At 42.5% G+C, this 25,101-nt stretch overlaps 1 protein-coding gene across 1 annotated transcript in view; it reads right to left on the bottom strand.

Annotated features, from left to right (window-relative positions):
- The window catches only part of LOC134601830 (C-type lectin domain family 4 member G-like), a 132,535-nt gene that overhangs the window by 4,895 nt on the left and 102,539 nt on the right, over positions 1 to 25,101 (bottom strand). The window contains exon 9 of the mRNA XM_063446330.1: positions 24,325 to 24,476. Within this exon, the coding sequence (XP_063302400.1) occupies positions 24,325 to 24,476 (152 nt within the window). The remainder of the gene's footprint in view (positions 1 to 24,324; positions 24,477 to 25,101) is intronic.

Consider the following 25,101-nt stretch of genomic DNA (forward strand, 5'->3'; position numbering starts at 1 on the left):
TTCTCTCATGGGTGGAGGCTAGGTCTCACCATTTTTTTAATGTATAGCCCCCACTCACCACTCAAATGTGGGGGCTGTCTGGGCATTAGGATGTCACCCCATTTGATATTTTATAGCCCTGCTTCACAGGCTACGTGTAGGAGCAAGGGTAAGTAGTGACCTGTCTACCCACCACTATTAAATTGTAAGCCTCCACCTGATCCCCCTAGTTACCTACTTGCCTTTTATTAGTGACTGGACAGTAATAGCTGCTAGTTGCTAATTTTTAATGACAGTTAATTTAAAAAAAATGTATATCATGAGAATGATACATTTGAGAATTCTACAATCATCATTCAATAAATTTACATGGTCAGGTAAAAAACCTAGAATAAACCGTGAAACAATGTCAAGGAAAAAAGACGAAGGAGGCCCAAGTATTCCAATTATCCAGGATATTGCACAAGCCAACTTATTGGCACATTTGAATACAAACATAAAAATGCAAGAATGGAACAATTCTCTTACGATCTTGTATAAAGCTTGTCATTGTTTGAATATGCATGAAGCCCATTATAAGATATTACATAGATGGTATAGAACCCCTCAAAAAATGTTTAAAATGTATCCTACAGCCTGCTCCGCATGTTGGAGTTGCCCTGAACGAATAGCAAATTTTAAACACATATGTTGGGATTGCCCAATAATCCATCATCTTTGGGAAGTAACAAACTAATATTTGTCAACTTTATTAAAAAAGCTAAAAAAGCTAAAACTCCGAACATGGCTTTGTTGCATATGGATATGAAGGCAATTGATAGAAGTCTTGGTCCCGTTACCCTCCATATTTTAATGGCTGTCAAAATATCAATAGCCAGAACTGGAAGTCTCCTTTGGTGGACAGCTGGCCCAAGATTAATTCACAAATTATTATACAATGCAAGATGGAGTGAGCGATTACCAGACAATCCTTTTGTTGTTCCATCAATACAGTTGCTGGGATAGATGGATTAAAAGACTAACAGCATAATAGTTCTTCATATCCTTACCAGTCCATGGCTATAAAATAATTGTTACTATTCAATATTCCCTTATTACATCTAATCCGGCAGACGCCCCCTTCCCCGGGTCCCTATATAGCCACAACTCGATTTCCCCTTGTTTAAAAATAAAAATAAAAAAAATATGTATATATATATATATATATATATATATATATATTCTCGCAGCCCAAGCCTGTTTGTCTATGCAATTAATTCTTAAATTAAACTGAAATTAAGAAAAAGTATGAATAACAAATTATGATTTGGTATTGAATTTTGCAGATACTAAAGTTTAAGGGCAAATAAGCAATAATAAATACTAATTTCTGATGTGTAAAAAAAAAAAAAAAAAAAAAAAAAATCAATTTTTTAATGACAGTTGTGGTGACATCCTGTCATCAAACTAATATAGCAAACAGGGGTCATGTGACCAAGCTCTTGTATGCCTTTTTTATAGGAGGATAAGCTTTACCCTTTGATAAGGTAATTAGGTAATTCAATACCTTTACAAGTCAGAAAAGAGGTTACAATTTCCTCCTATCTCTATTCCTCCCTGTACCTTCTTGGCTGTGCTACTGAGCAGACAAGTGAGCTAACATTAGCTAAGGTTATCATGGTGAAGTGTGAGTGGGATCTGATGACTTTTTAATGTTTAGTTGTTATTGTTAGTTAGTAAGATTGTGGTTGTTGTTTTGGTTAGATTGTGTGTCATTATTTGTATGCTGTTGTTTTGTCTCTGAATAAATATTTGTTAAAGTAGATGGGCCAGAGTTTATCTGTGTATGCGCACGTAATTTATATAGTTTAATAATTTATGACAACAGTAAGCAGCCACTGGCCATGTCACCATGGGTTGTTGGTGTATAATAAGGTAGTAAACCTCTTAGTAATGTTGTACTCTCATACTGACCCCTGTAAACTTAAAAAAAAAAAATATTTACCTGCTGGATGCTGGTTTCAAATATAGGGTCAAGTTATGACACAGAAGTTATGACACAGAAGTGCCTGGGCGGGATTAATGTACTTTGAATAGAGACCCCTTGCTGAGGGTCCATGTATGAAATCATGTACTTTCTCAATTAACACACACTTCTTTTCACCCTGCAACAAGTCTAGGCTGATGTTGGGTGAGAGCTATAATCACTTTTGCATGGCAGGAAATAGTGATAAGCACTCAGCGGAGATACTTCATCGGAGTATAGGAGATCTGCTACAATCATTAAAGTTGCATTTGCAGAACAGGGAATAAAAGCCTCTAAAGTAACTTAACACCTCCCCTAAACTCGGTAAACCTGATTGAAAATGAAACCATTTTTTCATGCAGGCTGTGTGACTCACAGCCATGGCAGGTATGACTAGGGCTGCATTGCCAGAAACAAAAGTGACAACTTCTAAATGTCAAAGAATTGAGCAGTGAGACTGCAAAGGTATGATCTGTACAACTTTGATTCCTGTTGTGTTTCTTTACGGTAAAGCTGACTTTGCACAGGGTGCAAAAGTTCTTGATGCTTCAGCATCTACAATGTTTCTTGTCCCCCTTCTTCTACACTCACTATATCCACCTTTTCTTTGTCCCAGAGTGCATGCCAGGAGCTTCTACCTGCTAGTTAGAAGGGAAGGAGAGGAGTGGACAAGTGAGTGCTGTGGGACAGCAGTGAACTGTTCCCAGAAAGTGCAGAGAAAATGTTTTATTACACAAATTTGTGCCAAGCTCAAGGCACTGTCTGTGTTACGCCCTTAGTTGGCCTACCTACATTATTGGCATGCAGGCCAGTGGCAGACCCAGAGGCAATTGCCCCCCCCCCCCCCCCCCCCAAGATTCTCCCCTGCCGGCTAATGCAGGGCTGGCGTTGTCCAAGTGCCAGACCTGCAATGTGCCTGCAAACACTGCCCCCATACACACACTACACACACAGCCCCACAAACACTGCCCCCCATACACACACTGCACACCCATACACACACTGCCCCACAAACACTGCGCCCCATACACACACTACACACTGCCCCACAAACACTGCCCCCATACACACGCTACACACACTGCCCCACAAACACTGCCACCCATACACACACTGTACACGCATACACACACTACACACAGCTTGACTACTTATGGGATGGGATGGGATCCTAGCACTACTGGCACCATAACTACTACACTGAGCTGAAGTGGTTATTGTGCCTGGATTATTTCTTTAACCGATTAACGCCATTATGGCGTTTTATGCCGTCGCCATTTAAATAGACCTCGGCGGTACTCACCTCTGCTGCTATCCTCTTCGGGAGGGCTTCCTGACAGCCCAGGCAGCCCTCCCCTGGCAAATGAGGCCCTCAAAGAGTGATCACATGGCCCCCTATAGCTGGCTGTAGATCTGCCAGCAGGGGGACTGTCTGAGCTGTCAGATAGTCCCCCTGCTGGTGGGAAGTAGTAAAAAAAAAAAAAAAAAATACACATGTTAAAATAAATTAAATGCATTTATATATATATATATATATATATATATATATATATATATATATAAAATATATGTATATTATATATATAATATATATACATCTTATAAATATATATGTAACGTCATACATAATGTATTTTAATATTAATATAAGTACATATAATAGTATTAAAATACACTTAGAATGACGTGACATATATATAAGATATATACATATATATATTATACATATAATACATATGTATATTTTATATTTATATATACACGTATAATTACAATAATAAATAAATAAAATAATAAAATAAATAAAATATTTAAACAAAATTAAATAAATTATATATACATATGTAATTTCATTCTAACTGTATTTTGTTATTAATAAATATATATTAGTGACAAAATACACTTAGAATGACATTCTATATATATCTATCTATATATAAAATACAAATAACCGCAAAAATATATATATATATATATATATATATATATATATATATATATATATATATATATATAGATAGATAGATATAGATAGATATATATATAGATATATAGGAAATTCAAATAGATGGCTGCACTCACGGTATTTCTGGTATAAAAGTCCAAAGTTTATTGTAGCATCATTTAAAAGATCAACGTTTCAGTCCTTCTAAGAGGACTTTCTTCAGGATCATGATCCTGAAGAAAGTCCTCTTAGAAGGACTGAAACGTCGATCTTTTAAATGATGCTACAATAAACTTTGGACTTTTATACCAGAAATACAGTGAGTGCAGCCATCTATTTGAATTTCCTGGATACAGTAGCCACATTTGGCTGGCACCCGGTCACTAAGGGGTGATATAGCGTGAGTGCAGGAACTATCTTGCTTTATATATATATAGAAGGCGTATGCCTGAAGTTGTGGGAGGGATTTTAAGCCTGTTTAAACCCAGCAAACCCCTCACTTACCTGTCTTCGACGATTTCGGAAATTCCTCTTCCGGGTAGCGCAGACCTCTGACGTAATTTCCGCCTCGACACGAGTACACGTTCGTCAGCGTTCAGCAATTTCCAATCGTGAGTACTTTCGACAAACGCAGTTCGGATTTCGCATAGCCGTTTACTTCCACGCTTCGGGGAAAGTGTTTTAGAAAGTCCCTCTCATGAGTTTAACCAAAAGTCATATACGTAAGTATGTCCGGGGGCGTATCTATGTTACAGCTGTAACCTGGTGCATACTACTACGGTGGGAAATTGGTGCCATTTATTGTATCTTACCCATCTACATTCCTTTTACATCACACATTTATGGCTTAAGATAAAGTTAGGTATCACCGAGACTTTGTTCTCCCCTTCATAGCTGGCAACGCATACAAACCCACGCGGCACCCTCAAGGTAAAAAGAAGTTTACATTGATTTCGGACCCTCTGTGTCTTCCGCGGCAAAGCCTTTTTTAGCCTATCAGTACTCGGTTTTTTTGTTTTTGTATTTGTGGAATCAATTGAATATTTCATGCATTGCTATGAAGCCCGCAGGCCCGCGTGTTCCGAAAGACAGAGGTTGTTTTACTGCTCTGCTGCTTAGTGGGCAAGGATCATGGGGACATGTGGCTAACACTGCTGTATATGTAGCCCTATGATGGTTAAATAACTCCTATCATGCTTTGCCTAACTGTTGGCTAACTTTGCTCGTGCTGATGATTTGTGCACAGACGCTGTCTGTTAGCCCAACGCAACCAGACTTTGCTCTGTTCTCTGGCTCTTGGTTTGGTTTTACTGCATTTTGCTGTTTCCGTTCTCATAGGCCATGTTCGCATTGTGCTATTGACCTCTGTGGTAAAGCAACTGTTTAGAGCAGTAAACGTTTTCCGATGGGAAGAACATACCGTATTTTTATTTATTTTTGTTTCAAATTCAGTTTTCCCTGCTGTTCTTTGCGCACTGTGTTGTAACAGTGTGAACTCTGAGCGTGGCTCTCATCTCATTCACACCGGAATGACTGCATCCAAACGAAATGACTCACTGATCCAGCACTGCTACACTTTGCTATAACGATGTGGCTTTTGTTCTCTTCCGTAATAAAACAATGTGTCAAGCAGACCATGGAAATCAAGACTGTTTGATTTAAATTCTACTCATTTGCTCACATCTTATGTCCTGAAGGGCGTTTCTTTTGTTCCACATGGTTATACTTTACAATTTTCTTTTTCCCTTTTCATGATGGCAGTGGAATTCGTCAAGTATACGGTTGTTGTGTTTCTTATAGCTACATAACTATTTTGGGTTAGTCAGTCTATTTCGTTTTTTTTTATTGTCAGACATGAGGAATTGATGGTCCTCGTCATACGTTGCTACAATTACGTAGTGTTCCCGTTTCAGTCTGGTTAGTAGATTCCTTTCTAAAAAGGACGTGAGTATAGATATTTCAGGCTAGGTCTCATTCATTGCCGCGGTTCAAGTACCTGATTTTATGCATTACATGATAGGTACAACTAGCACTCGTACATGGTTATTTGTCAAGTACACTTTTTATTAGTTCTTAAAGCTTAATTAACCAGTTAATGTTCAGTCTATTTCATTGTATGCTGTTTGCGATGTTTCCGTCCGAAAAAAAACCAAAAAAAAAACTCGTTTTACATTACAAACCAGGGCCACGATATGGCACCACGGGCCCCGAGGGCCATGCATACGATTCATACTCACATTCTAGTTCATACGTCCCGACCATCTGGACCCCGACATGCTCACAGGGCGCTCCAGTTTCGGTCAAGCTGTATGATCCTAACTCATTACCACCCACGTTTCGTTCCGTGGCATGTCCTCTTTCACTAACTGACCTTGCCTCTTAGTTAGCAACGGCTGGCTGTCAGGTCCCTAGGTGTCCTCTAGTTATTATTCCCCCTGGCTTCTTTGCCTTAGGTTAGTGGTCCCGCGAGGCCAACACCCATCCTCATACTTGGAGGTACCACGCCCCTCGGGCCAAATCATAGCTAGCCGCCTCGCATTGTGGCATAGACAGGGCCTCATCTGTCACTCCCATTCTGTCTTATGTTTAACTGTCACCGAGAGGCCGACACCCCGCCACAACGTTCAGTGGCCACGCTACCCCCTCGCGCCAACGCATAGATAGAGCCTCTCAAGCCGCTTGGCAAATAGCAGGGCCTCACCTGTCACCAACCTAGAGTAATCGTTTCGCCGCTTTGCGGCACTAGCTAGTCAGCCAGCACGCACACACACACACACACTCACTCTCGCACTCCTAGTAAGCTGGGGGAGGGGCAGCATACTACAGACCCGTCACGCATAATCTCTATGTTTTAGTTCCAATAACCAAATCAGGTATCCTAGAGCTTTTATTTCCCGCTTTAGTTTCGTTTGTGAGTTAAATACTCTTACAGTTATACAAACGGTATGGCAGACCTATCATACAAGGCTAACCCTAAGCTTTCAATACGTCGTCACTTACGGGCTAAGGGTCTGCTTGGTACTTGGATATAGCAGTACAAGATGCCCAAATATGTATGTATATCTATATTACCCCAACTTGTCACTCGCTGGTGATCCTATCATACCACATGCACTACGTGCCCAGGTCAAGCTAGTAGTAGCCGAGGCCTGCGGTTCCTCCCTCAATTCGTTTCAGGCATTTTGTATTACACATATTCAGTTTAATAGGTATGTTGGGGCTCACGTTACCTTTACGTTTCGTGTTGTACTGGTTAGGCCTTGTATTGGACCATCGTCAGGTCCGCGAGACACTTACGTACATACCGTGACTGCTTCTGGATTCATGCAATACAGATATACTATTTATTACATTGCAACCCATTAGGGGGACGTTTAGTACGTGGAGTTCTAAATAACCATATGTTGACTCATACTATCACTTATTATCACGTCGACGTCAGTCATACAAGCAATGCAGGATAAGCATTAGCAATCTCATGATTCCGTGTAAACAGAGTTCCCACTGGTTTCATGTCAAACATCGTGGCATCACTCTGCCTTCATTACGACCGTACGAATTCCATTCAAATCCTTACACAACTAATAGGGACTTGTCTACACGCTTGACATTCTCAGGGTCCTCCATGCGCATTCAATTCGTTCATCATGCATTTAACGTTGCACTCGTTTCACTTTGTTTAAGTTCAAGAAGTCCATCAGGACTTACTTTCGGTCATGCTACATGTTCGGTTTAAGAAGTAACACCATTAGTATCATATAAAACAAACGTTTACGATCCCGAGCCTACCAAGTCATTATTATAGGGTACTTACTATTCCATCACATATCATCTTTAGATTCGAACTCCGATCAAAGCTCCTTTTCAGGTTCCTCTCTTGGGCCCACATTTCCCTACGGTGACTCACGGCTTTGCATTCTATTATTCGGTCCGCATCACAACAATTTCATTCGGTGCCTGTTAGTCCTTTTTCGCTGTGGTTCATGGCAGTAAGTCACAAGTATAGGGTTATCGCTCATCCACAAGAGGTTTCACCCCGCTGCGCGTAGTTAGTACAAGTCCACATGGCCCAATTCATAGGTAGGGCCTCTCTCAAACACAGAGCTAATGGCACGGCCTCAACTCTCATGAGATAGTCCTTATCTTCGCCTCTTAGTTCCCGTTGGCTAGCAGCTCTACCACACGAGATATTCAATGGGCATATGAGTTTGCATAATTAAAACATATTACGTTTCCTCCCTCCTTACAGTGTGCTACAAGAAATTGCTCCAGGTAACGTACTATCTTTATTTAACACTAACCCTGTCATCTCAAGTCTCCTGCAGTACCCCCCGCCTTAGCCACTTCCGGAGTCCTGAAGTCGGACCTTGCTTAAACGTAACGGTTAAGCTAAAAGAACACGCAGTCCAGAAATCCTCTACAGGTCAATAAAGGTTTAAATCATGCCTTAAGTATGAGGTTTCCGCAGGTAAGATTTGTCTACTAATACTATGCAAACGTACTCTGCAGCTTCCGACACGTGTAAGTATTGTATATGATTCATAATATGTGCGTTCCTATGTAAATGGTTGCTAGTACAATTTTTGCCACATCTCTCAAACTATTCATGCTATACATTCGCTTCTTGTTAAGTAGTCTTGCTCAATCCAATTTCCTTCTCGGGACATTCATTCCGCATTGGGGCCGCCACTGCAGCCTCAAGTTGTCATGTCCCAACTCATGTTATGGAGAGGATGGGATGCTGGAAATCCTAGGCATGCAACCGGTACATTCCAAATCCAGAGAAGGAAATCAGGCTAGCTTTCTATAATATGTCTAAATAATGTTGTTATGATAAATAAATGTTACATACTTTTTGGCCCTCTTTTGCAGGCCTAACCTCGCGTCGGTTTCGGCACACCTCAACCGACTCTTATTTATATAAAACTACACACACTTTAATGTGCGCCCCTTCCATAATCCCGTACACAAATAGAAGGCGTATGCCTGAAGTTGTGGGAGGGATTTTAAGCCTATTTAAACCCAGCAAACCCCTCACTTACCTGTCTTCAACGATTTCGGAAATTCCCTCCCACCACACCCTCTTTATATATCATTATATCTGGGTGGGCCCTCTTTTGCAGGCCTAACCTTGCGTCGGTTTCGGCACACCTCAACCGACTCTTATTTATATAAAACTACACACACTTTAATGTGCGCCCCTTCCATAATCCCGTACACAAATATATATATATATATATATATATATATATATATATATATATAAATAAATATATATATATATATACAGATAAATATATATAATTACATAAATAACTACATAAGTGTACACGTAGACTTTAAACTTTATATATATTAAAATTCTACGAGTATATTTAAGATATATTTTAACATAATTATGTGATTTAGTTAGTTAAAATTTGATTGACATGCCTGACAACCCAGGCAAAAAGTGCAGAGAATTTGAATTGCAAGCACTATATTTAACCATTGGAAGAACACCTAACCAGAGGCTATCATAGAGGTAGCCAGTGGGTTGGTGTAGATATGCCCTGAAAACTCTCCAAAGCGGGGAATAACCCACAATTATTGAACGTAGAAAAAGAGAAAAGAGACCTAAGTCCCTATTAGGAGAGTAATGGAATGAAGAGGTCCCTACCTTTAATAAATCTAAGATAATAAGTTAAAAAGGACAGGAGGGGACCAAACAGGGATAATTGGAACCAGTCTAGACCATTAATATATGGTGAGTGAAAAAGGTAGATGATATTTGGAGGGGGAGGGGGTGGGAGCCAGAGAAATAAGGGAGACAGTTCTCCTTGGAATAACCAATACCCCAATGGCTCACCTTGAATCCCAAATCCCCACACCTAAAGGGGGCACACTGCCTGCCCTGTATATCTCATCACTGTAGAGAAAACCATAAGTGTCTACCTAAAAACTCAATATCCTATCCAACTACACAGCTGAAGATCAGGATCTCGTGACCTGGTTCCATACGAAAGGGAAGGAGGTTGACCAGGGATGGAGGGAGAAGGAGACCAGAGGAAACATAAGAAAATTCCCTTCCTTGGAGGGATTAAGGGATTCCCAATAATCCACCCAGAGTCCAAAGTATCCCAGTTGTACACACTTAAAGAGCACACTGAACCTTGCCCTGTATACCTCAGCACTCTGGACGAACCCGAGAGTGCCTACCTTCAACCCTGATGCCCTTCCTGTCCTAGTAGCAACGAACACACACTTAAAGAAATCACTCCATAGTGCTACCTAAATCAATAGTGCTACCTAAGGTGAAGAAAAGAAAATTAATAAATTAAAATTCTAACTCGACGCGCGTTTCGGCGTTCTAGCACGCCGTCATCAGGAGTAATGAGCTTCAGTGTAACAAAGTTTCCTTTTATATGTTGTGTGGCAATCCTTCAACAGATCGTTAGCCGGTGTGGTTCGTCACATGTGACGAGAGTTGAGCTCCGTGATTGGTCAGGAGCTCCCCCTTATTCCGATTGGACGGGGGGCGTGGCGACCGGTCACCAGAACTCAGCATCCACGTGGGGAACGAAAAAGGTTTGCCGCAATTAGGGGGAGTGGTTTCGTGACGTAATTGTCACTGTCCATATTAACCCATGCGGTAGACCAAGAAGGTTGCCAGTACACAACTATCTCATAGTGTTCTCTCCCCTGCTGATCAGAGGGACGGGAGACAACTCAAAACAACTCGAAACAGTCCTATTCTCATTTGATGATGAGGGGATAGGAGAATGCCACTATGGGCCGGGTTTAAAGGGATGAGAGTCTCGATGTTATTGTGGTACATCGAAATTCAATATAGTGGTTTTTAAATCCTTATGGGTGCATAATACAGTCACCCTGATTATATAAACGGATATTGCCACTTATGAACTCAGCTTGTGGGCCTCCTTATCTCATAGCAAGGGGACCCCGATGTAGTTAGGGCTTAAGGTATACCTGTAATACAATATGATGGTTAAAGTTCCGAAAAGGTAATGGGTGAACAAAACAGTCACCCTAATTGTATAGAAGGGGAATATTACCATCCATGGATACAATGGTGAACCCTTATCCCATAACCCAGATCTCTGGTTATCGATTGACCACTCAAAACAGTCCTATTCTCATTTGATGATGAGGGGATAGGAGAATGACACTATGGGCCGGATTTAAAGGGATGAGAGTGTCGATGTTGTTGTGGGTTTGAGGTGCTTCGAAATTCAATATAGTGGTTTTTAAATCCTTATGGGTGCATAATACAGCCTAATTATATAAACGGATATTGCCACTTATGAATTCAGCTGGTAAACCTCCTTATCTCATAGCAAAGAGACTTAGATGTAGTTATGGCTTAAGGTGCACTCTTTGCTATGAGATAAGGAGGTTTACCAGCTGAATTCATAAGTGGAAATATCCGTTTATATAATTAGGCTGTATTATGCACCCATAAGGATTTAAAAACCACTATATTGAATTTCGAAGCACCTCAAACCCACAACAACATCGACACTCTCATCCCTTTAAATCCGGCCCATAGTGTCATTCTCCTATCCCCTCATCATCAAATGAGAATAGGACTGTTTTGAGTGGTCAATCGATAACCAGAGATCTGGGTTATGGGATAAGGGTTCACCATTGTATCCATGGATGGTAATATTCCCCTTCTATACAATTAGGGTGACTGTTTTGTTCACCCATTACCTTTTCGGAACTTTAACCATCATATTGTATTACAGGTATACCTTAAGCCCTAACTACATCGGGGTCCCCTTGCTATGAGATAAGGAGGCCCACCAGCTGAGTTCATAAGTGGCAATATCCGTTTATATAATCAGGGTGACTGTATTATGCACCCATAAGGATTTAAAAACCACTATATTGAATTTCGATGTACCACAATAACATCGAGACTCTCATCCCTTTAAACCCGGCCCATAGTGGCATTCTCCTATCCCCTCATCATCAAATGAGAATAGGACTGTTTCGAGTTGTTTTGAGTTGTCTCCCGTCCCTCTGATCAGCAGGGGAGAGAACACTATGAGATAGTTGTGTACTGGCAACCTTCTTGGTCTACCGCATGGGTTAATATGGACAGTGACAATTACGTCACGAAACCACTCCCCCTAATTGTGGCAAACCTTTTTCGTTCCCCACGTGGATGCTGAGTTCTGGTGACCGGTCGCCACGCCCCCCGTCCAATCGGAATAAGGGGGAGCTCCTGACCAATCACGGAGCTCAACTCTCGTCACATGTGACGAACCACACCGGCTAACGATCTGTTGAAGGATTGCCACACAACATATAAAAGGAAACTTTGTTACACTGAAGCTCATTACTCCTGACGACGGCGTGCTAGAACGCCGAAACGCGCGTCGAGTTAGAATTTTAATTTATTAATTTTCTTTTCTTCACCTTAGGTAGCACTATTGATTTAGGTAGCACTATGGAGTTATTTCTTTAAGTGTGTGTTCGTTGCTACTAGGACAGGAAGGGCATCAGGGTTGAAGGTAGGCACTCTCGGGTTCGTCCAGAGTGCTGAGGTATACAGGGCAAGGTTCAGTGTGCTCTTTAAGTGTGTACAACTGGGATACTTTGGACTCTGGGTGGATTATTGGGAATCCCTTAATCCCTCCAAGGAAGGGAATTTTCTTATGTTTCCTCTGGTCTCCTTCTCCCTCCATCCCTGGTCAACCTCCTTCCCTTTCGTATGGAACCAGGTCACGAGATCCTGATCTTCAGCTGTGTAGTTGGATAGGATATTGAGTTTTTAGGTAGACACTTATGGTTTTCTCTACAGTGATGAGATATACAGGGCAGGCAGTGTGCCCCCTTTAGGTGTGGGGATTTGGGATTCAAGGTGAGCCATTGGGGTATTGGTTATTCCAAGGAGAACTGTCTCCCTTATTTCTCTGGCTCCCACCCCCTCCCCCTCCAAATATCATCTACCTTTTTCACTCACCATATATTAATGGTCTAGACTGGTTCCAATTATCCCTGTTTGGTCCCCTCCTGTCCTTTTTAACTTATTATCTTAGATTTATTAAAGGTAGGGACCTCTTCATTCCATTACTCTCCTAATAGGGACTTAGGTCTCTTTTCTCTTTTTCTACTATATTTAACCATGTAACTTACCATTTGCAAAAGTAGACAACCCAAGGTATTGCAAATGGGGTATGTCCAGTCAATTTTAGTAGCCACTTAGTCACAAACACTGGCCAAATATTAGTTTTTTGCTTTTTTCACACAAAAACAAATATGAATGCTATCTTTGGCCAGTGTTTGTGACTAAGTGGCTACTAAAAAAGACTGAACATACCCCACTTGCAATACATTGGGTAGTCTACTTTTGCAAATGGTATGCCATCATGGGGGTAAATATCATTCCTGGGCTACCACACAGTCTCAAAGGTAACATTACTAATCTGGAAAATGTCAATGTGAAAAATCAGAAAAACAGAATGTGCTATATTTGACCCTTTAACTTTCCAAAACACTGTAAAAACTGTTAATGGGGGCTACTGTTGTACTCGTGAGAATTTGCTGTATCCAAATATGTGCTTTTTTTTGCAGTAAAAGCTAACAGTATTATGATATTTACAGCTAAAATGTGAGGCCGAACTACAGATTTTTTTTTTTATTAATTTCTCACAGTTTTTTTATTTTATTCATAATAAATTATGTTTCATATACAAATATTTAATAATATGAAATAAAAGCCCTGTTTCTCCTGAACAAACTGATATATAAGTGTGGGTACATATAATATGAAAGAGGTGAATTACAGTTGAACAGACATATAGCACAAATTCCAGTTTTTGTTTACATTTTGTTTTGATCAGAACGTGTCATATTGACTCCGTCCTGAAGGGGTTAAATAATCTACAAGTGCCCCTCCCGAGATCAGGCTCTGGATCCGCCATTGATGCAGGCTGACATACATTCATGCCAAGCTGCCCTTCCAATTCTTTGGGTAAATTTGCTCCTTCTCTGGGCATCTTTGGGCGATGCCAGTTGCTTGATTCACATCACTGGCCCACCATTTTAACCCGCTCACCAGTGTCCCCCTCACTGGATGCTGCTGTTAGGAGGTATGGATTTTCTAGAGATGGGTGCCAGAGATAAGCATAGGGTATGTGTTTTCCTATAGATGCAACCTGCCAGCTTCCCTCCAGCACCAAGTCCATCAGATTACATAGTTACATAGCTGAAAAGAGACTTGCGTCCATCAAGTTCAGCCTTCCTCACATATATGTTTTTGCAGTGGATCCAAAAGAAGATAAAAAACCTAGTCTGAAGCGCTTCCAACTTTGCAACAAACTAGAAAAAAAATCCTTCTTGACCCCAAAATAGCAGTCAGATGTCTCCTTGGATCAAGCAGCTATAATTACCCCACTAATTAGAAGTTATATCTCTGTATGTTATGTTTTTGCAAGTATTTATCCAATTGCAGTTTAAACATCTAAACGGGTGAATGTACCAGCGCTAATGTGAAAACCAAAATTAATATATACCAATTGGAAACAATTTAATACAATTTGATATAGCGCTTCACCATCACCCTGTATTTCATTCCGCAGTTTAAACACCTGTATAGACTGACAAAACCAACTCTTTAGGCAGAGAATTCCATATCCTTATTGCTCTTACTGTAAAAAAAAAATGTCTTTGCCTTAGATGAAATCTCCTTTCTGCCAGCCTAATTATAGCCCTGTCCTATTTATAGCCCTGTTTATAAATAGATTTCCAGATAAAGGTTTGTACTGGCCCCAAATATATTTGTACAATGTTATCATATCCCCTCTCAGGCGCCGTTTTTCCAAACTAAACAGATTAAAATTTTTTAACCTTTCTTCGTAACTAAAATGCTCCATTCCTTTTATCAATTTTGTAGCTCGTATCTGCACTTTTTCTAGTGCCATGATATCTTTCTTTAGAACAGGTGCCCAAAATTGCACAGCATATTCAAGGTGTGGTCTTACCAGTGATTTATAAAGAGGCAAAATTATATTTTCATCCCGAGAATTTATGCCCCTATTTATACATGACAAAACCTTACTGGTGTCACGGTAATATACCCCAACACGCAAGAATAGTCCAGATAGTCAAGAGACAAGAAACCAGGATTCGTCTTACCGGACCTTAGAATGGCCGGACTTAGACGAGAACAAGAAAAGACAGAGTCCAGAACAAGCCGAGGTCAAGGGGACGGAGAGACAGCGTAAAGTAGAACAAGCCAAGGACTGGTACACAGGAAGACAAACCGGCGGATAAACAAGCAAGGATAAAGAGAAAGCGGAGTCAGGAACAAAGCCAAGGTCAAGCACCAAAAAACCAACTGAACGATACAAGCACTAAAGGGAACTGAACAGAAACCACGATAGGGCAAGGTGCAAAGGAAACAGGTGAGTATAAATACCCTAATGTTCACTTTGATTGGCCCCTGTCATATCCACGCCCCCAAAACGTGAGTGTATGGGGAACGTGGCATGACAGGGGTCAATGGGAGACTGATTCTAATTTTGTCTCCCACTGTCCCTTTAAGAGCGCGCCCGAGACGCGCGGCACGCTCTTAGTGTCAGGTGGGACACGTGACCGCTTCTCGCGGTCACTGCCCGCCTGACTGATCTCGTCGTTGGATGAGCCGCGCGTGGCTCTTGCAGGAGCAGGACCGCGCGCGGCGAGAAGGGAGGACCCCGGCCGGCCCCTGGAGAGGGTAAGTACTGCTACAGTACCCCCCCCTGAAGACACACCCACCGGGCAGGGAGGAGCAGGCCTGGCAGGAAAGCGAGCGTGGAAAGAACGCACAAGGCGAGGAGCGTGAACAGCGCCAGCGGAAATCCAACTGCGTTCCTTAGGCCCATAGCCCTTCCAATGTACCAGATATTGGAGGCGACCCCGAAGAAAACGAGTCGAGTCGAGTATAGCAGCCACTTCAAATTCCTCATGGCCCTCCACAGAAACCGGTGGGGGAGGAGGGACATGCCGAGTATAACGGTTGCACAGGAGGGGTTTTAACAAGGAGGTATGAAACACGTTAGGAATGCGTAGATTCTTAGGAAGATCCAAGGCATACGAGACAGGATTAACCACATGCAAGATACGAAAAGGACCAATAAAACGAGGAGCCAACTTCATAGAAGGCACACGAAGACGAATATTGCGAGTAGAAAGCCAAACCCGGTCCCCCACAGCATAGGATGGAGCCGCCCTGCGATGCTTGTCTGCCTGAACCTTCTGGCGAGCAGCGGAATCCACCAAAGAACACTGAACCTGCTCCCAAGTATTACGTAAACCAGCCAAATGTTCGTCCAGAGCTGGCATGCCCTGCAAGGAGAATGCAGCTGGAAGAACCACGGGATGCCGGCCATAAACAACGTAAAAAGGGCTGTTACCGGAGGATTCATGAGCAGCATTATTACGAGCAAACTCAGCCCAAGGAAGAAGGTCAGCCCAATTGTTCTGATGGTGGGACACGAAACAACGAAGATACTGCTCTAGAGATTGGTTGGCACGTTCAGCAGCTCCATTAGACTGGGGGTGGTAAGTGGAAGAAAACGAGAGGGAGATACCCATCTCTGAACAAAATGCTTTCCAGAATCTGGAGATAAACTGGCTACCCCTATCGGACACGATCGAAGTGGGAATACCATGCAACCGAAACACCTCCCTGGCAAAGATAGAGGCAAGTTCCTTGGATGATGGCAATTTGACAAGAGACACAAAATGAGCCATCTTAGAAAAACGATCCACAATCATCAGGATGACAGTTTTACCATTCGAAGGGGGTAATTCAAAAATAAAATCCATGGATAGATTGGACCACGGCCTCTCGGGTATGGGCAACGGATGCAACAACCCACAAGGACTCTGTGGGAGGACTTCATACTGGCACAAGTAGTACAGGCATTAACGTAATCGGTGACGTCTTTGCGTAAGGAAGCCCACCAGAAATATCTAGAAACTGCTGAGAACGTTTTAGAAATACCAGGGTGTCCAGCAGTTCTAGTGTCATGATATAATGACATAATGTCTCGTCTCTCGGGTATATCAACAAACAGTTTATCAGCAGGCCTTTCCCCAGGAGCCATGTTTTGTTTAGCCTGTATAGCTTCTAAGAGGGAAGAAGAAATAGAAAGAACAGTAGTAGCTATTATTCTGTCGAGAGGAATGACAGGGGTAACATCAATTTCTAGTTTGTCAGTAGTCTCGAATTGTCTGGACAGAGCGTCAGCTTTAGTATTACGATCACCTGGTCTGTAGGTGATTATGTAATTAAAACAAGACAAAAACAGAGACCACCTGGCCTGCCTAGAAGACAATCTTTTTGCTTCACTAAGGTAGGAGAGGTTTTTGTGATCCGTTAAAATGAGGATGGGATCCCTAGTACCTTCTAGTAGATGTCTCCATTCCTTGAGCGCCAAAATGATAGCAAGGAGTTCGCGATTGCCTGCATCACATTCTTCTCTGCTTTGGACATCTGTCTGGAAAAGAAGCCACAAGGGTGTAACGGCTTTTCAGGTGAATCTCTTTGAGACAAGATAGCACCTACCCCAATCTCAGAGGCATCAACCTCAAGAATAAAGGGTAGTGAAGGGACAGGATGCTGTAAAATAGGGGCAGAGGCAAATGAAACCTTCAGGAATTCAAAGGCCTCAAGTGCTTCTGGTTTCCAGACATGAGTATTACCATCCTTCTTGGTCATTCTGGTTATAGGTGCTACAATGGCAGAAAACCCTTTAATAAAGCGCCTATAATAATTTGAGAACCCCAGAAAACGCTGAATGGCTTTCAAACCCTGAGGTAGAGGCCATTCCATAATGGCAGAAAGTTTCTTGGGATCCATACGAAAACCCTTGGCAGAGATTATATAACCCAAGAATTGGACTTCTGATTGATCAAATGAACATTTTTCGAGTTTGCAAGAGTTTGCAATAGAGACCGTTAACAAGAAGAGTTCTCAACACTAATTTAACATGCATGTGATGAGTCTGTAAATCAGTAGAATAAAGTAATATGTCGTCCAAGTATACTATTACGAATGTATGTATATACTGACGTAGGACATCATTAATAAATTCTTGAAAAACTGCTGGGGCGTTACAAAGGCCAAAGGGCATCACAGTATATTCGTAGTGACCACTCCTGGTATTGAATGCGGTCTTCCATTCGTGATCCCTTTTGATACGTATGAGATTGTAAGCACCCCTAAGGTCCAATTTAGTAAAAACCGTGGCATGTTTAAGCCTATCAAATAGTTCCGTGATCAAAGGTATGGGGTACGCATTTTTGACGGTGATTTTATTTAGGCCCCTATAGTCAATACAAGGCCTTAATTCGCCATCTTTCTTGGATACAAAGAAGAAACCAGCCCCTGCCGGGGAAGAGGATCTTCTTATAAATCCCTTTTCTAAAGATTCCTTAATATATTCCTCCATAACAAGATTCTCCTGAGGAGACAAAGGATATATCCTCCCTTTGGGAGGCATAGTACCAGGTAGTAAATTAATAGCACAGTCGTAAGGCCTGTGAGGTGGCAACTTTTCAGCCTCCCTTTTATCAAAAACAGATTTAAGAGACAAGTACTGAGGGGGTATGACCGTAGGCACGGGAGGAATATTAGTAGAATTCAAAGGGGTGATTTTAACAATACAAGACTCTTGGCAAGCATCACTCCAAGAAACTATTTGTCCTGACTCCCAATCAATAGTGGGATTATGAGTACGCAACCAAGGATACCCTAACACGAGGTGAGAGGAAGGAGAAGTAATGATCTGAAACCGAATGGTTTCAGAGTGTAACACCCCTGTAGACATATGTAGTGGTACAGTTTCATGTGTGATAACTGGAGAGCATAATGGTCTACCATCTATGGCCTCAACGGCCAAGGGTGTCTCCTTCTCTCTAGTGGGTATGTTATTCTCCTTGACAAAACTGGAATCTATAAAGTTTTCGGCCGCTCCGGAATCAACCAGGGCTAGTATATTCCCTGCTATGCAGTTACTACCAAGGTGCAGGGAAACAGGGAGAAGCAATTTATTAAGAGGCAAATGTGAGGACTCTGATGTCACACCCAAGGCCTGTCCTCTATACGGTCTTAGGTGCGATAGTTTCCCGGACGCACGGGACATTCTTGTCTCATATGGCCCCTCCTACCACAATAAAGACAAAGTCCCTCCTTTCTCCTATAAAGTTTTTCAGCGTCAGTAAGTTTAGCAGCCCCTAACTGCATAGGTTCCTCCTCTGACCCTTTAGATCCCTCGGGAGTCTTAGCTCTAGGTGAATTAACGGGGACAAAGCGTCTATTTCTGGACTTGGTATATAACCTGTCACGGATCCTGTTATCCAGGCCCGGACTGGCCATCGGGCACACCGGGCAAATGCCCGGTGGGCCGCGATGGCCGTGGGGCCGAGGCCGGCAGGGGAGATCACAGGATCTCCCCTGCCATCCCGTGCAGGGCCAGCGCTATCCGAGCGCCGGCCCTGCTGTGTGTCTCCATGGGCCGGTGGGGAGATCAAAGATCTCCCTCACCGGCCCAGAGACACTGTTACATGCGGCTGCCGGCTGGGGTGTGAGGGAGGGAGGAGAGGACCGGCGGAGCTCTAGCCAGCAGCTCCGCCGGATCCTCTCGCGAGGTCTGAGCGTTGCCGCGGTTGCCGCGGCAACGCTCAGATCTCGCGAGAGTGAACTCTAGCCGGCAGGGGCTAGAGTTCACTCTCACCACTGGACCACCAGGGAAGGCAGCATGGTCCCCCTCCCAGGCAGACCGGCTCCCCACACCCAGGCAGACCGCCCCAGGCTAAAGGTAATAAAAAACATATTTAAATGTAAAAAAAAAACAGCCCCCTCATACACACACACACACACACACACACATCACCCCCAGAAACACTCATCACCCCCAGACACACACATCACCCCCAGATACACAGCACCCAGACACACACAGCACCCAGACACACACATCACCCCCAGACACACACATCACCCCCAGACACACACAGCACCCAGACACACACAGCACCCAGACACACAGCACCCCCAGACACACACAGCACCCAGACACACACAGCACCCAGACACACACAGCACCCAGACACACACAGCACCCTCAGACAGACAGCACCCAGACACACACACAGCACCTAGACACACACACAGCACCCCCAGACACACACAGCACCATCGCTCACACACACACATATATTTTCTTTGTCTGTTAACTCACTGTGAGTTAACAGACAAAGAAAATTAGAAACCTAGAATGTGACGGCAGATAAAAACACACTCACACACAGCACCCCTCTTACATACACACAAACTGCGCCCCTCACACATACAATACGTCCATATATATATATATATACATACACACACACACACACTACAGCACCCCACACACTGCACCACTACACACATTACGCTCCAGATACACGCTAGATCCCTTACCCTATATGCACTCTTAATCCTCTATACACACACACACACACACACACACACACACACACACACACACACAATCTCCTATACACACTCTGGGTCCTTTACACACTAGATCTCCTACACACACACACACACACTGCACCACCTACACACACACTACATTTATTGTCAGCAAACACATACAACATTCTCTAAACACACCCTCTCTACAACCCCTACACACACTACGTCACCTATACACACACACTACAGCCCGTATGCACACACTCGCTACATCCCCTATAACACTATGCCCCCTATACACACACTCTCTACAGCCCCTAGCCACACATATTACTCCGCAAACACAAATTAAATTGACCTATTTACACAATACCACACTACGCTCTACACACACGCAATCCCACAAGCAGGCTCCAAACGCATGCACCATACACTTTCCTGGCCCTTTTGTCCTCTGGTATCCCACTTGTGGAGACACCAGAGACAATTTAAAAGCAAACACAGCGCAAGCATGTTATTAAATTTGCTTGCGCTGCGCAGAACAAATACAGGGCCTTTTTCTAATGCCAGAGCTCTTCAGCGGGGCTCTCTGAGCATTGAACCAACTTGCTCACTTTGAGAGGGGGCGTGCTTGTCATTAGTGATGACAAAACACACCCTCTCTGGCCCCGCCCCCTTTTTAGGGGGCCACTCTGATTGAAAAATGCCCGGGCCTAATTTTTTTCCCAGTCCGGCCCTGCTGTTATCTATATCGATGAGATAGTCAATAAGGTCCTCTAGGGGTACAGGGAGGTCCTTAGCTGCTACCTCATCCAACATAGTTTCAGACAGACCTTCCATAAACGCAGTAGTAAGCCCATTGTTAGTCCAATCTACCTGTGAGGCAAGGGTACGGAACTGAATAGCATAATCGGCTACAGATTTAGATCCTTGCTTAATTCTCATTAACGCCCTGGCGGCATTCTTTGACCTTTTAGTCATGTCAAATGTTCTACGAAACACTGTGAGGAAGCTATTGAAATCGTGTACCATAGGTCCATTAGCCTCCCAAATAGGATTTGCCCATTCAAGTGCCTTATCCGTAAGCTGGTGCATAAGAAAACCCACCTTAGATCTATCAGTGGGAAATGAACGTGGGTACATTTCAAAGTGGAATTCCACTTGATTAAGGAATCCCCTACATGTCTTAGCGTCCCCTCCATACCTAGGTGGCGGGGTTAGATGTGCTGAAGCATTAGGCATATTAGCTGTGTCTGGTACAGGGGTTACAGGAGGCGCAGGTACAGGTACCGGAGCTGTTCTGGATAACAGTGTCTGGATGGCTTGAGCCATTTGATCCATACGGTGATCCTGTTCTGCGAATCTAGCCTCATGAGTGGCCATCTGTTGTCCTAAACCTGCGGGGTCCATGGCCCTATCGTAATGTCACGGTAATATACCCCAACACGCAAGAATAGTCCAGATAGTCAAGAGACAAGAAACCAGGATTCGTCTTACCGGACCTTAGAATGGCCGGACTTAGACGAGAACAAGAAAAGACAGAGTCCAGAACAAGCCGAGGTCAAGGGGACGGAGAGACAGCGTAAAGTAGAACAAGCCAAGGACTGGTACACAGGAAGACAAACCGGCGGATAAACAAGCAAGGATAAAGAGAAAGCGGAGTCAGGAACAAAGCCAAGGTCAAGCACCAAAAAACCAACTGAACGATACAAGCACTAAAGGGAACTGAACAGAAACCACGATAGGGCAAGGTGCAAAGGAAACAGGTGAGTATAAATACCCTAATGTTCACTTTGATTGGCCCCTGTCATATCCACGCCCCCAAAACGTGAGTGTATGGGGAACGTGGCATGACAGGGGCCAATGGGAGACTGATTCTAATTTTGTCTCCCACTGTCCCTTTAAGAGTGCGCCCGAGACGCGCGGCGCGCTCTTAGTGTCAGGCGGGACACGTGACCGCTTCTTGCGGTCACTGCCCGCCTGACTGATCTCGTCGTTGGATGAGCCGCGCGTGGCTCGTGCAGGAGCAGGACCGCGCGGCGAGAAGAGAGGACCCCGGCCGGCCCCTGGAGAGGGTAAGTACTGCTACAACTGGCCTTAGCAACTGCAGATTGACATTGCATATTGCTGTCTAATTTGTTGTCTATAACAATTCCCAAATCCTTCTCGTTTGTGGCTATCCCTAGTTCACTACCATTTAGGGTGTAAATTGCTTGTGCATTCTTAACCCCGAAGTGCATAACTTTGCATTTCTCTACGTTAAATTTAATCTGCCATTTTAGTGCCCAGTCCCCCAATCTATCCAAATCCCTCTGCAGCAAAGCAATATCCTGCTCATATTTTATTACTTTTCAAAGTTTTGTGTCATCTGCAAACACTGATACATGGCTTTCAATGCTTATTTCAAGATCATTTATAAATATGTTAAATAGAAGCGGCCATAAAACTGAACCCTGAGGGACACCACTTACCATTCTTGTCCAGCCTGAAAATGTACCATTAATGACAACTCGTTGTACTCTATCCTTAAGCCAATGTTCTACCCAAGAACAAGAATATTCATCTAGACCAATTTCTTTTAGTTTGAAGACTAACCTATTGTGAGGAACCGTATCTAATGCCTTGGCAAAATCCAAGTAGATCACATCCACTGCAACACCCTGATCTATACTTCTACTTACTTCTTCGTAGAATGCAATTAGGTTAGTTTGACATGACCTATGTTTCATAAAACCATGCTGATTATTGCTAATAACAAAGTTCTTCCCAATGAATTCCTGAATATTATTCCTTAATAGCCCTTCAAATATTTTCTCAGTCACAGAAGTTAAGCTCACAGGTCTATAATTTCCAGGCAAGGATTTTGAACCCTTTTTAAATATAGGAACAACATCTGCCTTCCTCCAATCCTCCGGTACAATACCTGAAACAAAAGAATCTTGGAAAATTAAATACAGAGGTTCACTTATTTCCCCACTTAGCTCCTTAAGTACTCGTGGGTGAATACCATCAGGCCCCAGAGCTTTATTTACATTAATTTTCTTTAATAGCTGTAGCACCTCGTCTCGAGTTATCCAATCACAAGTTATCTGCACATTTTTTGCAGCAATCATTTGCATATTGCTTGCCATAAGGATCCTCATTAATATATACTGAAGAAAAATAGTTATTTAAAATTTCTGCTTTTTCCTGATCCATGACGCTTGAGAGGTATGCCTGTTTATTCAGTCAATAAGATTCTGTAATTGGGCCCATTGTAATTGTCAGCACCAGGCTTAATAGGCTCTTAATCCGGCCATACTTACCTTTCTGTATTTTTGTTTCCCAAATGCCCCCATGTTTACTTTTAATCTTCCCCTTGCTCTTCAGAATAACTCTCAATAATAATTTCCATTCTTCTGTGTTCTACTTGTATTTAAGTCTATTCAACAGGGCCATTCACTAATGTGAGAATTCAAGATAAATTTAAAGTGCCTTTTCAAATTTTAGTTCAAAATAGCTAAAATGGAAAAATGATCTATGCCATTTATGCTTTCACTTTGGCTACTCTGGCCTTAAATTTGAAATTCCCTTTGAATTCTTGCTTTAGAAAATAATCCTACCAGTGTCTCTCATTCCCTCTCAATCTCCATAAGACTTTTTACAGGGCTATGTACTGAAGTGAGAATTTAAAGTGAATTCAAAGTGAATTTTAAAAGTAATTCCAGAGTAGTCAAACTGAAAGCAAAGCTGACTTAGATAATGTTTCAAGTTTGGCTATTTTGAACTTAAATATGACACTCACATATAATTCTGACTTTAGTGAATAACTCTGACAATCTTACACTTTCTGTATTATTATTTTGCCCCATCCATAATTTTCAATCTCCCCCAACAGTCTCAGGCTTGCATGTGTTTATCCTCTACCTCTTATTAATGCACAATGTGAATGTGACTTACCATATCATTCTTGCTGGAGAAGGTTATCAGTGCAGAATTAAATTTATAGCACTCATCACGAGCCTTGTCCCACGACAATGTGCTGCTTGATAAATAATAACAAGAGGAGCCAGTAGCACGCCAACCACTAGGGCAGGTTTTGCAGAGTTTGTCTGTTGGCAAGATGGTAAAGATAGTGTGTTACAATATCGATACATTGGTGTCTATTTACTAAATATCAAGTTGTGTTGACATGACAAATGACTGGAGATTTATTTCCATGTTTTATTTATTTTGGCCTACATTTTGCATATCAGCTCTTTCATCACTATAGCTCTATGTGTAATTAAATAGTAATACTAGACAGGGATACTCAATAAAGTACAATTTGTAATTCAAAATAAATGTTACATTTCAAGACAAAAAAGATGAAGTGAGCACAGAGATTACATGGGGAATGTTTCCAGTTCAGCTAAAAATATTTTAAATTAACTTATTTAAAGGACCACTATAGGCACCCAGACCACTTCAGCTCAATTAAGTGGTCTGGGTGCCAGGCCACCTTAGTTTTAACCCTGCAGCTGAAAACATAGCGTCAAAAAAGATCCCTGTAGGAAAGCATTGGTTCCCACTCGGGAGCTGACGTCGATGGAAGAGGTCACTGGTGCCGAGGGAGCCTGATGCTGGATTAAGGTAAGCAAATAAATGGTTAATTAACCATTTATTTGCTGCGGAACGGGGCCCTAATCACGTTTAGGTGACCAGGGCTCTATAGCGCTAGGAATACACATTTGTATT

Source organism: Pelobates fuscus, chromosome 3 (genome assembly GCF_036172605.1).
Source record: "Pelobates fuscus isolate aPelFus1 chromosome 3, aPelFus1.pri, whole genome shotgun sequence".
Classification (NCBI taxonomy): Eukaryota; Metazoa; Chordata; class Amphibia; order Anura; family Pelobatidae; genus Pelobates; species Pelobates fuscus.